Source organism: Leptosomus discolor, chromosome 2 (assembly GCF_034619465.1).
Source record: "Leptosomus discolor isolate bLepDis1 chromosome 2, bLepDis1.hap2, whole genome shotgun sequence".
NCBI lineage: Eukaryota > Metazoa > Chordata > Aves > Leptosomiformes > Leptosomidae > Leptosomus > Leptosomus discolor.
The window spans coordinates 55,270,228-55,291,055 of record NC_141392.1 but is presented as its reverse complement, the minus strand read 5'-3'; the positions used below and the strand labels follow the sequence as shown (position 1 = coordinate 55,291,055).

The window sequence follows — 20,828 nt, the reverse complement described above, 5'->3', positions numbered from 1 at the left end:
TGTGTGACTACATATACATATCTAAGTATACAAATATATGTATTTTATAAATAAAAACACATATAAAAAGCAAGATGAACAATTATGATATAAAGAACATTGAATCACAGCCACAGATGTCCTAGCCATAGTCCACAGACAGCTAGCTTCTGGGAACTCATGACCCAACTTTTTTCCAATCAAGTTGTGTATACTGATGATCAGTATGAATATTCAGACAATCCTATTATTATCTGGAGTACTCAAAGGTTGAATACCTTAGATAATAAAAAAATCCAATCAGCATGGATGCTTTGGGATCACTGGAAAATGCAAAGCAAACACATTGAAGAAACACAGTTAAGTAAGTCTATCAGCATTTGTTAACTCTAGGCATTCAGGTGTCCCTATGTCACCTTTGGATGGACATATTCATTTATCTGAAGTGACTAACGATGTCATAGAGCAGAAATTGATACAAAATAAGGGCATATAAGTATTCTGATAGTGGTAGCATCAAAAACAGCTGGAGGTACAAGCTGCTGGATGATCTGGCAGTCCAGTCAAAAATGCTTCGTTACTTCCAAGACCAACTGAAATCCACAGAATAGCAGCAGGGACCCCAAAGTTACAAAAAAACCAAACAAAGCCCATCTGGAAGCCAAAGCCTGGGAAGCACTGGGCAGGAGCACACCAGTGCATCACACCCACTCAGACCTAACACAGTCGATGCTAGGCTACAATCACCTAGTCCTGCCTGATTCAGGCGGAGAGCTTGGGTGTGCCTGTACTACACTTCCAGGCTCCCTGCTACAGACGGTATGTAAGGCCACCAGCACTGGCTCTGGGGGCCAAGAGAGCTGGGAGCAGAAAGCAGTGGGGCCAACCGGCATACAGGCAAGGGCCCACGAATTGCCTTGAAGCCTGATGGCAACCAGGTAGCAAAGTTGCTTCTGGACCTGCACTGAGTCGCAAAGCCAAAAAAAAAAGCAGCTGCCTTTCTGTATCACTGCCTTAAATTGTATCTGCTGGAGTTAAGTTGGCTTTGCATCCCTCCTTTTGCCACAGTTAGTTTTGGCTCTTGAGATGGCCAAAAGGTATGAGCATACTGATTGGCAAGATGGTAGTCTCCATGCATGCACCGATTTACAGGCTGGTTTACCTTGGGCCACCCCCGATTAGACACAGAAATAGAGGAGTCAACTTAACAGTTTGCTGTGCAACTCAAAGAGATTGCCTGTGTACATTTGTCTCACTCAAAAAGGAAGATAAAAAGAAAAAAACCTGCTTTCAAAGGAGATATCCATACATAACACTTAAAATAAACACTGCTTACTCGTACAGTCATTAACAGAACACTGACCTGTAACATGCATCTGGACACAACACCTTCAGGTACCTCAGGAAACTTCTGTCGCAGGTCATGTAAAACCTGAATATCAATTTGCTGGCTTCCTTGGGCCATTCGTATATTGCCTGGTCAGGATTGTTTTTCAACAGGCAGTTTTAGGCCTTAGTAAAGGGAGTACTCATCTCGTCTGTCCCAGCATTTTCTGGAAGAGGAAGGAAAGCCTTGAGACACTGAAAGCAGGCACTTTTGATGTAACAAAACCCAACGAAAAATAACCCCCCAAAACCCAACACACCCACAGAAAACCCTTTACAACTATGAAATATAAGTCTGCATTTCATGTCAGTGTTTTCTTATAGTACATCTCTGGTTAACTAATTGCCCTTCACACACTCATAACCTTGAAAATTACCCATTTATAGACACACCTCCTGATCAGTTTTCTTCTATCTTGGTTTTTATATTGACATTATTAAGAATAATAAAAAACCCTCTTCATTTATCAAAGTATTAAAATTCATGGTTTTAAGAATAGCATTTTTACTTATTCAAAACACAAGTAAACACTAAGAAATCCAAGTCAAAAATACAAAAACCATGTTCATTCAGCTTTTGAGTGCGCCTACACTGTTACCTTTACCATCAATGTTACTGTTTACTATCAGGATATTGGGACTAGAAGTTCAGTGTTTCTAAATGTCAGGATTTAGTAGCAATAGTCTACTTGTTTTTCACACAACATACTTAAATACTCTGAGATTATGATAGAAGGAAATAACCCTATAAAAGCTCCAGTTTCTTTAACTAATTCTGTTTCTCCTTTGAAGGAAATTACAAGAGTTATGAATAAGATTTATCACAATCACACATTTATACAAATTACCTGTCCTGACCATATGACATCCATAGGCTTTTACCAAGAAAAATTTCTAAGTTTGGAAGAATACACCTACGTGTTAAGCAATAGAATGGTATCTTCTTCATACAAACTAATATTACAAATAAATGTGACCATATGGCTTATAAAAACCCCAAAGTAATCAACTTCAACATTCACTTACCCCTTAAGTGAGCAAGGAAACTAATAGCAAGTTAATTGGGGAGCATTAATCACAATTTTCTAGTGCATTAACACCACTTACGGCTCAAATGTAATGTACTGCAATGCTACTTCTCTCAAGACTGAAAAGATGGAGAAAAACTTGCAAAGAACTGAGGGAAAGCACAAAGCACATCATTTTCAGCTGGGATGAATACTATTCCAGGACCACTGAACGACTCTTATTACATACTAGTGCTGAAGCACTGCATTATATGAGTTTTTAAACTCCTAGGTCTTCTCTGGTCTGAACTGATACAATTACCAGTCCAACTGGTATACTGGCCCGAACCAGAACACCTCCAATAACAGCTGAATATGATCTGAAAACACCCTAACCAACTGCCACCAATTTAAGAATAGTGCTGAAGAAAGAAAAAACCCAAAACAACCCAGAATACACGTTACTCTGGAGACTCCATCTATATGTACTACATACAGGAAAAAACTCATTAGCTAATAAAATAGTGAAGCCAAAGTCCTATGAATATTCCAGTAAACATCTGCTCATTATTTTAGTTCCATAAATCCCATCTTCTCTGATATAAATCACAATACATACTTAAATAAAAATACAAGAATAGAAATTTGTTAGAATATTCAGAGATGTTTTGATAAAACACAGATCACAATCTTACCCACATTTTTAGTGTACGTAACACAACATTCCACTATTGAAAACAGTACCCCAACTTCAAAAAAAAAATCTTAATCTGTGACAAGTACTAGCCAAGACTGCTAGAACTGGAAACTCAAGTTAGGGTATTCCTTCCCAGAATACACATTCTGTTTATTTGACTATGCAAGTTCAGCTTCTCTTGTCTTTGTGCACTTCATTCACTGAGCCAGAGCAGACCAACTCTTCAGGAGCTAGGGAGTCTGGTTTCCTTCAGACCTGTATGATTAAGAAAAGCCCAACAACAAACCCACAACAAAACTATCTGCAAAGACATGACCAGTATGAAGATCTGTGAAAACAGTAGGCAGTACAGGATTTTGTGAGAGTCCTACACAAGTAAATCAAAAAGCAGTGAGCACACATTTAGCACTAACCATCACAGTTTGCTTAGATACACACCTGTACAAACTTACTCTGAATTTACCAAGAGTTCTATCGCAAAGGGGTAAAGAAATATTGAAGACAACTGCTACATAAGGCACACTGCGGCTGCTGCTATCAGTACGCAACATCACTAATTTAAAGGTAGCATGGATACACCTAAAGAAGCTGTGATCATACTTTAGACTGAAGTTTAGACACACCTAATGGCATCAGACTCCAACATTTAGACATACCTAAGGGTCTCAGACTACAACACTGCAGAGGATCAAAAGACTTTTTTTTAGTAACTCAAGCTATAAATCTGAAAACCCACCATGTTCAAAAGCCAACTGGAGCAGCAAACGTTGGCTTACACAACTGAGAAAAACCACCCTGACCAGAGAGAAACAAGTAAATACCTCATCTGAAAGAAAAAGCAGTAATTTGTTTTCTATCAGAAAAAGTGTCATGCTTTTACTGTTAGAGAGAAAAGCTACCTTAAACATAACATTAATACAGTTAAAATAAGGAGTAAGAATTGCAAAAGTTAAAATGAAGCCATGAAGCAGTCTTTAAACACAAATTTGAGTACTTGAGTTCTTTTCCCCTCCCACTTCACATGCACAATGTTCAGTATGTACGTATACTGTTAAAACGATGCCAAAGCCTGTTTACATTTACTCAGGTTTAAAGTAAGCAATTCATAAAGGTTTGGGAACAGATAATACTGTCAGGATCCCCAAAGTCTTGGGGCACAGGGCTGCTCCCCGCAGCAGACCCGCTGGCAGAGCTGACGGCGGAGCACACAAGCGCGACCAGAGCAGAGGGCAGGTGGCCGTCGCTCCCTTGCGGCGCCCGTAGCAGCCACCTGCCCTCGGCTGGCACTGACAGGGACTGTCCTCGAACAGAAAACGTGGGCGGGGTTGATGCTGCTCCGAAAGCTGACATTCTTACAACTCTGAAAAAGTCAACTCCGGGGCAGTGGCAGTGCAATTTTGCAACTGGTAGTGGTAGTGCAACTAAACACACACCCGTTATTTCTTCAATGATTTATTTAGAATGCTAGACAAGTCTGAGCAGAGTCAAAACACTATTGATCTACACTTTCTTTTAAGCAACTGTTAAGAATAGCACTGTTCAGCAGAGTAACAAACCTAACAAATCAAGCAATTAAATAATTCAACTGTTTATCAGTGATAACTGTACTGTGATGCTTCTCTAATTAACATTCAAAGCTGACAAAATCACAGCAAGTCCAGAAAAACACAGGATTCTATCAATGAGAAGGAAACTGGTTTACTTTAGTTCAGTATCAAATGCCATTTTTTCACCCCTCTTATACTGAGCAGCCTATTAAACTTACCGCTAAATAACCAGTTAACCCCCCCTTTATCTTCCTAAGACCTCGTAATTTTCTTCCAATCTCTCTAACCTACATTAAAGTAACACATGCCACAATAAACTATATCATTATCAAAACAGTAAATTCTATAGTCGCCATCTCTAATTCCCTGTACACTACTAAAAAGTCTGTATTTACTCTTTATGTAAATTTCCATTTTTTGTTTGATATATCAGACTGGCAAAGCAGCACCTTCACAGCTCTTACAGCAAAAACTGCATGGAAAAAGATTCATGCTCCCCCTCTTTTAATGAAAAGCAGAGTGCAGTTTTCAATAAGGCTTTTTTAATAATTTAAAATGAGGAGAATGTTCCACATTGTCACCCCCAGTGCTTCATTTCAATAAAATACTTTGTATTCTACCTCTCTTTTCAGTGCCTGTAGTCACACAAACACTATGACCACAATTTCCATTTATTACTCCATAACGGCATCAAAGTATTACAATTAGCTTAAAATTAAAAAAAGTGCTGCAGAGAAGCTTTTCTGCATTTCTGCCTCTTCATGAGGCATAAAATGACTTACGGGGCATCATCCAACGTTTGCAAAATCTCATTATTTGGTGGTAGCATGCAAGACTTGGGAGACCACTTGTTTTATTTTACAACTGTACTTTTAAGTTTCATTGGCTTAGCACCAAAAAGATGCATGCAGTTAGTACAGGAAGAGCTAGAATGAACATCTACTCTACCATTTTACTAAAGTCACTAAGAATATTTGTACATGTGTATCAAATGTGTCAAGATGGTGGAACATGATTATATTTATTGTAGTATGGGAGAAAATAAACACAGTAGGCTCTGCTCCCACTATCTTCATCCACAGAGAAATAAACTGCCTACAGGACTTTGAGTATGTCCACCACATTCACAAAAAAAGGGGTTTTTTCCTTCTTCAGTTTCAATTACAATAGGTAACTAATATGGCTTCACTGACAATCTAGCATATGAAAAATGCATTTGTATCACATTAATATTAAGGTCTCACTCCAATCATCACTTAAAAAAGAAAAACCTACTGCAGAGCTCAAAGATATATAAAGATTATTAATAAACTCAAATTAACCTTAAGGATGTCTGAAGTGGTAGGCCTGGAGGCCTAGCGAGGCCTTTCTAGCACAGACAGGTTAAAAGTTTTTTCCCAATTCTTGATGCTGCAAAGGAACTATAAAAAGGACTCAGCATCCATCTTGCTAGAGGAAAGCTTAAAGGAACTGAAAGTTATTTTGACAGATGCATGCCTAAGGAACAGAAACATAGCACTGTTGTCAGCCACAGAACTCAAAATCTGGCAGCAGGACAAGAATATTGTTAGAAAGTTATACATACCAGTGGAAAATAAAAGGTACAAATGCAAGTGTGAACAGCCAAGACTGCCAGTAAATTAACTGCAGAAGAAAAGGGTACCATCAGGAGGTAAGGGAAACTGCTGGCAGCAACATTTTGGCTTCATTCAGAGACTTGGGTATAAAATAAGGGCAATACAAGAAATTAATTATCTGCAGAAAAAAAATCCAATGCTGGTGACTTGGAGAAAGAACTCTTCCTAAAACCATTAAAAGCAGAGTTTACTTCCAAAGGAAAACTTTTAAATACTGAAGTGCAGTAGAATATAAAGTTATTTTTGTAGCAATGTCCATTTACTAATCCTTTTACATACTATTTCTAGCTATTTCAAAAAACCCTTCAGTGTGACTCTATACTGTTGAAGGGAGACATGCACAACAAAGACCCTAGTGCTCACTTATGCCAAAAATACAAAGTAACTGGAAGAATTAATTAGCTGTGTTCTTTTAAAGACTACTGGCAAGATCCCCAGATAACTTAAAAGCTCTGGCAATTGTACATGATGGAGCTCCTGTCAAAGCTTTATTCTGTGAAAACTACTGATACAAGAGTAAACAACACATTTCCCATAGGCTACTCAGAACCATGAGTACAAGACACAAAATGAACTGCTTTTCTTGCTTATTAAAAAACTCAAAGAAGACAATGTGAAATGATTCAGATGCCAAGTAATTCCACCTAACAAAATCTAAACAAAGAAACTGACAGTCTAGAATGTTATCTGCACTTGTTTGTCACCAATCTTTTCTTACCCACAACTTCACATACAGACGATGCCATAAGAAATATCAAAGGTAATTGTGCAAATATTAGCATAACTGCTGTATTGAACAATTCCAGTTGAACTTACGATGCACTCAGAATGACTGAAGTCCCATTTACAGTCAGCTGCAACTCTGGAAACAGCCTCCCCCAAAATCAAATTAATTAAACCTTTATATCTGTCTTTGTACTTCAACTACATCTCATAAGTAAATTGCTCATGCTTTTCTGTAGTTTCAATCTGTTCACATCTGATCTGTGCTTTACTCATATGGCTAAAAACGCTATAAAAGTAATCCCTCTAAAGGCTTACTTTAGAAACCTGTCTGTATATATTTATTAAAAGTGTACTGTGAATGCAGAAATAAGAGGACATTTCGTTGTAGCATTAATGGTGCAGATTGCAGGTGTTGTGCATAAAAAGGCTGCTGTAGTAACAGCAAATGAGACGGAACAAGTTGCAATGCAAGACCAGTAGAGGTTGCTGAAGTGCCTGTTGAGGTAGCAGCCAAAATATTTCTGGCATTTTATTTGACAGATCCAAGAGGTGCAGAAAGACAGCAGAAACAGATAAGCAATTACAAAGACAATTGGAAAAAAACCTCAAGACAAAAAAAAACCCCACCAAAACACCACAGAACAAACCTCCCCCACCCAACTCCAATCCCTCTACCCTTACCTCAGGTTCCTTCAGAAGGACTAAGTAGTTCCCCAGTTCTCCCAAACTATTCACCTATCCACTGGATAGCTCAAAAAGGGAAAACTGTCTTCTCCCCTCCCTGCTCCATGCTTTCTTAAGCAGTACCTTCTCCCATATATTTAGCTACATTTTTCCTCTTATCTTATCCAAACACCTACATAAGCACCAGGTCAACAAATACTAGAAAACAGGGACCCTGCTTTTCAGCCAGACCTCAGTTCCAACATAGCACTCCAAGTTGCTAACTCAACTGCAGGCCAACCTTTGGTCACTTTTCGTTAAGGATTTCCTTACACCGAACAGCTCGAATTACAAATTATGGCCGATACAGACATTGCTAGCCATTGTTTCAGCTTTCTTTCAAGACTATAACGATGTCTCTGGTCTATTCTTAAGACTGGTAATCACTTTATAAGCTTATGAATCTCTATCCACAAAACACCCCTCCTAAGCTGGATTTTGTTCCTCTGGCAGTAACAAGCATTGCAAGTTTATTGCCAGTTTATACTTATGTCACCACTCTCCCTTAGAATTAGGCTAGGGGTGTATTTTTGTACCCTTATTGCTTGGAATACCTATCAGACAGTAAATGCCATATTCTCCTCTTGCAACCTGCCTCTCTGACCTCTTACATACTGATTTCCACACCCATTAGTCCTTCCTTTTCTTCCTCACCAATGCTTGCAAGTCCTTTTTAAATGTGAGACTAGAAACTCCCACTACATGTGCCTAACAAATGGCTGAAAGAGGAAAAAAAAAAAAAAATCATCAAGAGATACCTCTGCATATAAGTACAACTTTCCTTAAAGAAATAGGTTGCTAGCTCCAGGGAGGACTGCACAGTTTTAACTATAAAACTGGCAACTTGCAGGCAGGAAAAAACCCCACCAAGAATAATAAAACCAAAATTGTATGATTCTCTGAGAATCGACATTACAAAACACATTTAGAAATTAAACAACAAGAAATAATGAAGTAGTCTCCCCCCTCCAGCTAACCCTAATACACTTTTCCTCACTGCTTACATGGAGTCAAATATCAGGCAGCATGAACACACACTTTTTTCTTAAAATTAAAACTTAGAATAATTTTGTAAGGGAGAAAATATCGAAATAAGAACATTCTACCATAGAATTCCATATTCTGTCAGCAAAACAGATTAAGAAGTGAAATGATAGTATATAAAAGCTTACACTAACATCACTAATGCTTTAAATGCGTATTTTTAAAGAAAGTGTTTGACAGCTTGATGATGGAAACAGGATTATTAAATATTCCTTGAAAAAAAAATTCTGCTAATACATGACTCAGCTTCTCCATGGCTATTTTGAACCATTTCAACAGTATCTCTACTTAAAACAGAACAATCTTATCAAAACCACAAGTTGTCCTCCAGTCACTACCATCCATCTCCTAAATAAAAATAAAACACCAAACCCCTAAAAAAATTCAGCTCATCACAACTAGTTTCTAGTCTCATCCACAACCTACTAAACAGTGATAATTTTATTTACCTATTTGCCAGATCTCTACTCTGCACTGTTCTGAATCCAAACAAGAATACGAGAGAGAATATGAACCTCATCTCATCACATGATCATAAAACAGGAAAAAAACCAAACCAACAAGCCAAACCCCCAAACAGACCAAATAAAACCCCAACACAAAACAAACAAAACCCCAAACAACCCAGAGTTACAAATAAGCATGACTAAGTTCTCCCCCAAACACGTTATTGGATTGAATTAGTCCAAAAGACTTCTGTCCAATAATTAATGGTGAGCAAGATCAGAGGGAGGTTGTAAACTGCAACAGTTCAAAGAAATAATCTGTTCCTATGGAAAATCTATTTTAAGTGACCATACCTGGAAGCAATTCCTACCTTGAAGCACAAGTTGCTAATTTTTCTTTCTCCAAATTCATTACAAATATTCATTTCCAGAAATAAGCTTTCATTTAACACATTTCATAATGTCTTTTTAAGTCCTGGCCTGAATAACAATGTACTATAATGCGTCCCACAGTAAAAGTGTGCACATAAAACACTTAAAGAGGTTTAATCTGTCAGGTATTTCCTTGGAAACTATGAGCACTTATACAATTTCTTTTTCAAGGAAAATTAGTTAGTTGGGGTTGTACTTTTTTGATGTTGCACAAATAAAAAAAAATCTAAGTTTGTGGGGTTTTTTGTTTGTTTCTTTTTTTAACTGTGAATTATTTCTTGCTAAGTCAGTCATGCTGACAGGTTAAGGGATTCTACGGATGGATTTTACATAAGTTGGGTTTGTTTGGTTTTTTCCCCTTAGAGAATTAATTAAAAACAAGGCCACCTTGCTTTACTACAGGCCATTCTGTAAATACTAAAGCACAGCTGACTTTTCATAGCTTAGCAATACATTAGCAAACCTTATACACGAGCATGTTAAAAAATGAGGTTTCTCAGATCATTATAATTAATTCCTCTAGAGTATGGTTTCATTAGAGAAAAATTATCACAACAGTTATCAAACTTGCCTCAAGCTATTGTTACAGTTGACAGTTTGAAGTTTGACCTGTGTTCTCAGCACAGTATGTTAACAAAAGAAATCTGGATCTGAAAGCTTTGAAATTTTTAAAAAGACTTTCAATTCTTTTTTACTGGAGATGAAATAGAGGCAAGGAAAGAAAAGCATCTCCAAGACAGCTGAGAAGGCATTTTTAATTCTTTCTACACTTGCTCAAGGGCACACCCAACCATTTAAGAGCAATATTTCTCATGTGCTCTCTTGCCCACACAGTTCTTCCAAACAGCTAAAAACTTTGCATCACAAATTAGCCTGCTGGTTAAGAAGAGAACATACCAGTCCCCTCCCAGAATCAAATTAATCTCACCATGGTCACAGGAAGAAAAATCTAAGCATGCTATTTTTCTTCATTTTTATTCCCTGATAAATACAGTGAAAGTGCAATTAATTGCTATCAAATAACCAATGATTTGTTAGCTGTTCACATGAATCTGAGAAGAGGGCCTCTAACCATTAAGTTACACTGGAAATACATGTGAAGAAAAAAATCAATATGAATGAATGCCACGTGTATCTTAAATACGGTACTTGATGAAACTCAAATTTTTAAATCTCAGAATCTCATAAATTTAACTTGATGAAGCATTTTCTCCGCCTCAGAAGCAACCATACATTTTGCATGTGTCTTGCAGCACCTGTCTCATGGCAACTGTAGGATGTCATATGGAAGTGGACAAAGTAAAACTGCATCACATAACCCAGTCAGGCTATTTTTGTTAATTACATTAATGAACTCCATTGTAACTCTAAATTCTGCCTGTATTAAGATTCCAGTCTTAGCATCCTTCATGGCGATTTTACTTGGGTAATCGATTCTCTCCACCTATAAGTAGATTTATTCCCTTGTTTTCTGTGCATCTACATATTTGCTTCCATTTGTGATCTTCCCAATGAATGAAAAATTACTAATTCAGGGGAAGTTCAAGTAGCAAGTATTAACTTTCACATCCCCACCTCTGATTGTATCAGGTTTCTTCCACAGACTAACAATGTAAGAAAGCTGTGAAGCATATTTCACATTTTTTTTCCTTCTGCACCTTCAAGTTTCTACAATGGCTGCAACATAAAGCTTTCATACAGATAATCTGTGAACTCCCTAGAGTCTACTGTCAACTGTAGGTATTGCTATTCTGAAGAGTATACATTATTTCTAGTGCAACTGTTCTGATATCTGGAGGAAGAAAAAAAAAAACACCAAAAACAACCTTAAGACAAAAAAAAATGCCAAAGAAAGAGGCGGAAAAACACACCTACATATGTTTTAATACAGGCTTTACTAAAAATTAGTTTGACAACAATGACATAATCTACACAGAAACAATACTTGCTTAATTAAGCTTGCTATTTTTCTCAACTCATTTGACTAGATTTCTTTCAAAATATTTTTTTGACTGATGATTGACAAATACAAAAAAACCCCAAAGCCTTCCTAAAAAGATGTGGTAATTTTAAATAACCAATTTAAATCTAACTAGATGCTATAATCTCTTACAGATTCTTTGATTACAATGTGCACTAATATAACAATGTAAGAAATATCCCATTGAGTCAGACAAATGGTCATTTTAGCTCAGTATTGTCTATGCCAGGCATAAAAAGCAATATTGAGGAAGAACATGTAAGCTTGAGCCTTTTTGTAGTACATTCCTCTCATTCTCTCAGTATATACAACTGTGTGATTAAGGAAATCTGAAAGCAGATCACTGACTATTCTCTTTACAGACCTGTTGACAACATATTCACCAAATTCCTTTTCTTAACCTGCTGAAATCACCTGCCTCTGCAAAACCCTGTGGCAAAGGATTCCAGAAGCTTACCATTCCGTGCATTTAAGAATAATAATAATAGTTTAAAAAACCCAACCAAAATCAACCAAAAATCTTCCTCAGACTCTTTTTAACCAGTTGTTCTATAAGCTTCAAGTGCTACATAGTTGTAAAGTTCCATGATTTGGTAACAGTTCTGCATTCACCACCTTCATGAATTTGTAAGCTTCACCTATAAATCCTCCTATAACCTTTGCCTCTCCAAACTGATAATTCCGTCTTAAATCCTTCCTTGAAAGGCAAGAGCTGTCATCCAGATAACAACAAAGAAAAGAAATCTTCTCGCTGCCTTCTGTAACACCAATATATCCTCCTTGAAATATGGGGACTGTAGCACCCAGTACTCAGGAGGAGGGCTCACCAGGGCTTTACACAGGAACAAAGAGACACTATTTCTCATGTCCTCAGTATCTTTCTGATGATGCCCAACACCTCTGCAGGCTTTGCTGGCTGCTGCTGCACCATGAGACAATAGTTTTAGGTAACTGTCATGAACCCCGATCTCTTCTGAATTGTGACGAGCGTTCTGAATATAGCATCTGTAAGCATCACCAGGCCTATTACACACCACAAGATTGCAAACTGGAACTTTAATCCCCTATTCCTACCCCTCACTCCCATCTATGCTTTTCCTTCTCCGTATTTAGTTCCCTAAACATCATTAGCTGTTAAAGTCTAAACCATTTTTCGATGTTTTACTGCTTCCTAGTTTGTTGAGTAAGAGACAGCTTGGTAAAAGCTGCAACACAAAGAAGACTCAGCCATAGTCAACAAAGTCCTTAGTACGTCAAAGGCAGAAAAGCGTTAAGCTTGTGATACAAAGTTTGTTGTACCTGCTGGTTACAACTACAGTAACAAGTAGGGTAACAAACCCCTGAAGATGTTAAGTTTGTTTATTTCTATCCCTCTGCTTTCATTAATTTTAATCACTACTCTACACATAGAACAAGTCTAAAAAGAACTGGCTCCAGAGCAGTTTGTAAAGCTCCAGTTTTTGTATTCGACTTCAGTCCAAATCAGATCAAAGTCTTCCTTGACAAGCTGCCCCCTAAAAAGCTGTAGATGTTCAGGGAACTTGCCAGTAACCTACTGCCAACAGCAGCAATAAAACGGATGTGAATGACAAGTTCATTCAATAGCTTCAGGAACCTCTGCAATAGCTGACTCTGGGCCAGAGAGGACTACCCTGTAGCCTAAGTACACAGAAGCCTATCTCAAAACCTCTTGGCTCCAAACACTCTCTCAATAGTATGAAACCATACTCCAATTAGACCTGGAGCTGCAGAGCTTTCAGACTTCTGGCTCCACTGCTGAAAACCACAGTCCAGCATCACTGGCTGCTTCAGAGCTGTCAATCTGAACTCTAGAGTCACTAGTCCCATGGTAGTTTCACTGCATGCAGGTAAGATTCCGCTTACGCTTTCTGAGACCATATTTAATTTAAAAATCTTCAGCTAAATGAAACAGACATCCAATGAAACACGAATCATGATTTCTAGGAAGCAAAACCCTAGATACTTTGCAATACTTTTTGATAGCGATTTCTCAGTTTAAAAACAAGACAAGACAGCACACAAACTGGGTATCAAACCTTTCAGAAGAGACTGATGCACATGATTACTATCTGAAGAGCCACCATGGGATATCACCTTACAGGAGGCAGCACACAGGAAAAGCATGATGCTTTTTGCTCTCAAAAAGATCACACAACCACGAATCTCTCTCTCAGGCTTCCTCAATGTAAAGCTCTCTTTACAAAATTACACACAAACAATTTCTTTTTAGAAGACAGAAATTTGACTTATCAGAGAAATAAATTTAGATGGAACCAGTTTGAAATTGGATTAAAAAAAAACCACAAAGAGAATCAAATCCACATTGAGATATTCAGGTAAAGAACAACTGCTGGTTTTCATACTGAGGAGCCACAGATTCTGTGCAACAATGTATTTATGCCTTAACATACAACCATTGTAGAGCCCACCCTTTATTACAGCATTGATTTCTGAGAAGCTTTGTAGCAAAGTTACGCACAGCCTACTGTTACTGCACCTACCTTCACTGTTACTCTTCATAGAACAGCATGAAGTGTCATCACTTCAATTCAGAACCAAATAAAAGCACTGTTCTACACCCTTCTCAGTGGGAAGACTGTATCGGAGAGGCACTCCAAACCCAACTGGCTTGAAACTGAAATAACTGTCTGATTTATCCATGAAAAAAGTTTTGGAAAAATCTTCAATTTCCTAACTGAAAGTACATTACTGTTTTTCCTATATTGCAAATTCAAAGATGAAAGAATGCAAAAGGCTCAAGAAGTGCTAAGTTACATGCCTGATATATAATGCTTTCACTCTCTCCTTTATAGGGACCTACAATTGTGGGATTTCCACAACAGTGGAAAGTCTCAGTGAACTTTGTGCCCTTTATAATATGTTCCCGCTGACAATATTAACATATTTCTTCAAAATTCATACGAGAACATACAAGACAAGCCCTATTGTGGCATGTTTCAGCTGCTTGCCCAGTAGTTCCATTTCTGACACATATTTTGGGTTATTCACAGGTCACAGCAGGAAGCTCTGGAAGCCCTCCATTCCCAGGCAAATAGCTGAACTTCAGCAGCTCAATACAGAAGTCAGCAACAGCATTACGAATCTCAAAGCTTCCATTATGTAAGCCAATCTTACAGTGGTTTTGCTTATGACTAGACTGGTATTTGAAAGACTTCTTTCTGTGCTTCATACCGGTACCAAAGCAAGTACCCCTAAAAAATGCTAAGAAGTTGCATTATCCTACAACTTTAAGCCAGATGAAGCTAATCAGAGATAAAGGGGCATTGACAGCATTTTAGGGGCAACATTCCAGAATGAAGGTATCTTGGTAATTCCCCACACCTACAAACAACTCTGAAGAAGGGGTAATGGTTTTAAAATAGAAGAGTTACATTTACATTGGACAGAAGGGAGAAATTCTTTAGGGTGGTGAGACACTGGAACAGGTTGCCCAGAGAAGTTGTGAATGCCTCTCATTGGAAGTGTATAGGTTGGACGGGGCTTTGAGCAACCTGATCCTGTGAAATTGTCCCTGCCCATGGCAGGGGGTTTGGACCAGGTGATCTTTAAAGGTCCCTTCAAACCTACACCAGTCTATGAATTTATATCAGTGATGTCCAAACCAACTGCTATTCTTTTAACTGCATCAAAATCCAATGCATTAAGTAGCGCCTTAAGAATTCTTTTTCCTACAATTGGATGATGTTGCTGAAGTCAGGCTGTATAGCAAGTTGTATGCATACAATTACATTAGGAAAATATATTCATAAAAATCCTAGTAATAACAAGTTATGCCAATTGTTTTCTTATTCACACTACCCACTGTGTCCTTTTTTCTAATCCATGTGTTTCATTTTTCCTTAAAGAAATGGCTTTGTTATAATACTGTCTCAAAATATTGTACATAGCACACCTAGTGTATCAACAACAAGATTTTCTGAAAGAAAGAAGCTCACCCTCAATATTTTTTAAAATTAAGATGAAGCTTTCTTGCTGCTTTGAGTGAAAACATTAATTTATGGAAAAAATCATAAGCCATTTGCATCTTTCTCTCCAAGGCACGCATAACGTACAGGCTATTTCTTGGGTTTATGAGGAAGTTTTCCTAATTATTTCCCCGACTTCATTAAGTCAGTCCCCATTTTTTGCTATTTAACTTAAATTTCTATTTCTGTAGTTGTGCAACACCAGTCTAGACAGTGATGTCTACTGTCAGGAAACAAAGATACAGGAAGCAAAGTTCTGAAAGTCCTACTTCAACAAAACCCAGGTCTGTAAGAAACTGACCTAGCCAGCATGGGGCTGAGCAGAAGGGAAGGGAAGGAGGGAGAAAAGCCGAGCCACAATATACAAAATGTATTTTCACTGACCTCCAAAATATAGACTATGATTTATCCTCTTCTTCCATATCCCTCTGGTGCGTTGTTTTTTTTTTTTGTGTGTGTTAAGTCTCAAATGTTTATATAACTATAGAAAGAAACAAAGGTGAGCACGTATTTCAAATTCAGGACTAGCTGCACCTTTGACACTCTCTCCAGTTCTTTACAAACTCAAAGAAAAACTTACATGTTCTTATTTGGAAGATGTTCACCTTCAGCAAGTATGATGTTATCATTGTCCCCTCCATTCCCTTTATGTCTCTTGACTCTGATTAAACCAGCTAAGTAGGTAAACTTTAGCTGTGGTTTAGACAAGCAGATGAAAAATTCAGAAGGTGTTAGTAAGCCCCATAGGAGTTACCATTAAGAGTGGCAAGTGGTTGTCTAAAGGTTGACAGTTCAATCCTCTTACTACAGATGAAACAGAAGGGTAACTCTAAGGCCATAAGGGAATGTAAAGAATATAAAGGCTAACTCTTGCCACAAGCAGAAGCTGAAGAAACAAAACTGCTAGGTCTGGAAGACCGATTTGGAGGGAAGACCACCTCCGCTATTAGACTCACAAGAATCTTGTTTTCTTTGTAACATTTCTGGAATAGAGTCAACCAGTCAAGAGATCTCTCTCCATCCTTCGTTTACTCTGCTGCTCTAAGAGTCGTTACTACTGCAGCAATGGCAACACTAACCCTAATGCTTTTGAATGCAGTTGTCATGATAGTGCTGAAATCTCCTCAAGCCACACAATTAGGAAGGAAGCTTATTTTACTAAGCTTCTAACCCAGCCAACGAGTCGCAACAACATTTCAGAGGGCAAGCAAGAGGTCTCTAGCTTGAGGAATTCTCATTAGCAAATTTTAAAAGTTAGCTTCTGACAATAGGTATATTAGAACAACAATTAAGAACAGTCTTTAAAATTCTCATTTCCTGCTACAGCAAGGCTACTATGAACAACAAAATTGCTATGAAGACTATTCCTGCTGGGTCTTTGCCCTCACAGCCACGTTACGTACTGTTTGTTGTATCCTACAAACGAAAAGGCAGACCAATGTAATAACTGAATAACAGGCCTCAAAAAAGCATGGGTGTACCAAAGGCAAATTAAATCTAATTGTGATACTCTGTATTACTTATAAACTTAAGGGTGATTCAGTAATATCATGACAGCCAAACTCCAGAAATAGTACCTATGGTAAATACATCTCGCTTTTAATTATTCTTCATTTGTATCCTGAATTGGTGTGCAGTGTTCACCAGCCGATACATCTACTGCAGAGGAGAATGTATTAATGGTGACTTAACTCAGTGAAGACTTTAAATACACATCCACATAAAATGACATTACTTTTGGGAAAAAAAAATAAAATCAAGCACTGGGTAGTTAAGAGTAGTAAAAAAAAAATTAGTTACATCACAATTAAGCCATATGACATGTATTTGCACACACATTACTCAAGTCCTGCCCAACATCATGCAATAACTCCACAGTAATGCCAGGAATAGAACTGCGCACTCTGATTCTAACACATTGGAACACAACCAAAGAGACAATTTCTCTTCTTATCACACTCCAGCTCATTCATCATCTTTCTTTTGTATTTCACTAGGCAAAACAGCACACTTCTGAACTACGATATCTTCCAAACAGTCTTATCAACACAGTCTCTTTACTGATCTCATTTTAAAACATAGCAGCAATTCTAACTTATGAAACAGCAACAATTTTTCTAGGTCACAGGGTCAAAATCTCTGATTCCCCATATGCTAAACAGGCACTTAGAGAAGAATACTAACATTCTGCAAAAATTTATAGCAAGGGCTCTCCTATCTGTGGCAGTCATACAACCAGGAACTGTCAGCACTGGTACACGATGCGCACAACCCCCCACATTCAGCTTGCTGAAGCCACATTCACGTAGCATTTCACTGATTCACAGACTACTTTGAGAACACCTGGTTTATACAAAACACTGCTCAAAAGAAAAGCATTGGAAGTAAAAAATTCCCGAGTAGTACTGCTGGCTCTAGAGGGGTTCTCTGTTTAGAGAAAAGCAAAAAAGATACCAAGGATAGCTTGAACATTAGTATTTTGAACAAGTCTGTAAGCTATTAAAAGCTATAAACTGTATGATTTAAGAGTAAAATAAATTCATTACATATCACCCTCAGTGTTCTTTCCTATGCAGAATAAATAAATTTCCTGTATGTAAAAATGTATGGTATACGCCACATACAAGTGTAGTTTGAAGCTCTGGTGGCAGAATTTGTGATCCCATTTACGTGAAAGCCATTGCTCAAAGCACTAAAATGGATCATCACCAACCCATAGCTGTGTGTTAGTGCACTGCACTAGAAGAGGAAGGAACAGGTTCTTTTACTTCTTCCTATTTGTCACGACAGTCACGACACCGCGCAACTTCCTCCTAGTAGCTATTATGTATAGTCCTCACCACATTTTTGCTTTTCAAGCCACTCAATTCACATTAACAGTTTAAGCCTCTGTTACTATAAACCAAATCCTTTCACTCACATTTCAATAAAGATTTAAGCAAAGTTTAAGTTGCTTGACTTGTATTCGTAACAGTATTGCTAATTAGCCAGTCAATTAAGATTATACTGTGGAACTATCACTCCTGGTATATCAAAGTCTCCTTATGAAACATTAATAGCAAAATCATTCATGTGTGTAATTTAAGTAGATTTATACCAGGCATGGTATGATGCCTAGGACAGGAGGCACTCAGGACAGTCTGAGATCCAGGTTCTCTGAAGGGTAAGATCCTGCTCTTCTTCCCACTAGTACCTGGGCTGGTACTTGCTCTTTATCCCTTGAGCAAACATTTGTAGGAAAAAAATTAGACTACTTATTCAGAATACATCTTAATCTACTTAGTAATCCCACGTTTTTGGGCTAGGTTAATTTTAACCTGAATCAGTTTCCCAGCCTTATTCATCACTCTGCCAACCAAATGCTGGTGCCAACTGGAGCACTAGAGGCTGGCAGAATCTGTGCCAGCTAAAATCATTCTCAGAACTATGACCTGAAGATTAAAAACTATTTCACAGAATGCTAATGCTTGCTTTCTTCCCTGATGTTCTTCCCTAGAGTAAAAAAAAAAATAATTCAGTGCCAAAGAAATAAGCTTTTGGAATATTTTTCAAAAGTATATCCAGCAAGACAGGTACTTTATTCTCATTTACAATCCAAATGGAAGGAACACAAATTTAACACTTGAAGAGCTTTCAGCTATTGTTTTCAACCTTACCTGCAGTATAACTTGTGTGGAACACTAGATAATAAATTTTTAAACATACCATTCAGAGAAAAACTGGAAGTAGCTTTGGACTGTTAAAGAAAGCATCAGACAACAGAACAAAAATAGTTCTATTTCATGTATATCAGACTTGAGAAAGTATTCAAACAGTTGCTAAGCAGCAGCAGGCTACAGGCATCATATCAGACTTTAATGTTTCACTGATCATATGTTAGAGAAAGTTTTGCAAAATCATTTATCAAAATATTTTCTCAAACTAACTACTTAGCCAGATTTCAAGAAAAGCATAGTTTGAAAAAACTTAGTGACCAAGCACTACAACAACTAAAGCACATACAGATGCTCTCAGTGTCAAAAGTAACTGTATTTCAGTAGTCTAGAGCAAAATAATAGAGAACCAAATAAAAAAGAAAGCTTTCTGATTTTGGCAGTGAGCTTTTCCTCTACGGACAGAACAGGCTGTCCCCACAAAACTAGTATTTACCAAAACGTGGCTAAGCGATCAAATTACACTTTCTCTGGCATTCACCAAGTAGTGAATGCATGTGTCACAAAAAGCCACAAGGAATCCAAAAAGTTTAAGAGTATCTCCAAGTATTCCCTTTACTTTCCCCATACTCTTTTCAGAAAGCACTCCCAGTTCCCTGGTCTGTAAGCAAAAAGTGACTTATTTTATATATTCATATTTGAAGATCAAATAATTTCAATCAGATCAATTAAAAAAATCTAAAAGCAAGCAATCCAAAGCAGTCCAGGATTGGGAATGATACTGATCATAAAGTGTCAAAAGCAGGACTTTTGTTATGATTCAGACTGCCAAACTAAGAGAATGATTTATAGCAAAAACATTACGCATGGTGAAAGAAAAAAAAAAATTAGCTGCTGAAGAGAACTGTGCTCATTCAGATTAAGCATTCCACAGGTAACATTCATCATGCTCTTTCTGAAGACTCGTTAACTTTCCTGTTCTTTGTTCATTAAATAACATCATCTATTTGATCTTCTAAAGCAAAATAGTAATCTCAAGTTTCACCAAAACAATCTATTTATGGCCTTGCATTAATCCCCCACCCCCCCCTCCAGAGAAAACACTATTTCAAAGTATTTTAGCTAAAATCTACTGGCTTCAATACCAATGAAAGCTGGCCAGTCAGCCACCTCTCCATGAGCCTTTTAAAATCAAGTGCAAAGGCTACTCATTGTTGCAAATGCAAGCAACGAAGGCTCCAGCCTTCATTCAACCATATCCCACATCCAGCAGATACTGGAAGATCCTACTGTGCAAAAGGTCTGGAACCGCATTATTCTGAAATCAAAGATTTCACTGCTAAACTGAGAGGAACAATGAAATAGGCTGACAAAAATTACACCTGCTTCCCAAGAACTGTAATTAAGAATCTGAATTGCAGACCCTGTAAACGTGGCTAGACCAAAACCTGAATTTGAGTAGTGAGTTATGAGCCATGTATTATATTATTTTAGCAGCCAGTATTGGATCAGTGGTGTGACTGCTCCATTTGTATTTTCCACTCCTATGATCTCCCTGTGGGA

General features: G+C 37.7%; 1 protein-coding gene across 1 annotated transcript in view; it reads right to left on the bottom strand.

Moving 5' to 3' along the window:
• The window catches only part of TAB2 (TGF-beta activated kinase 1 (MAP3K7) binding protein 2), a 67,553-nt gene that overhangs the window by 19,238 nt on the left and 27,487 nt on the right, over positions 1 to 20,828 (bottom strand). Inside the window, exon 2 of the mRNA XM_086482383.1 lies at positions 1,343 to 1,532. Within this exon, the coding sequence (XP_086338509.1) occupies positions 1,343 to 1,444 (102 nt within the window). The 5' untranslated portion in view covers positions 1,445 to 1,532. The remainder of the gene's footprint in view (positions 1 to 1,342; positions 1,533 to 20,828) is intronic.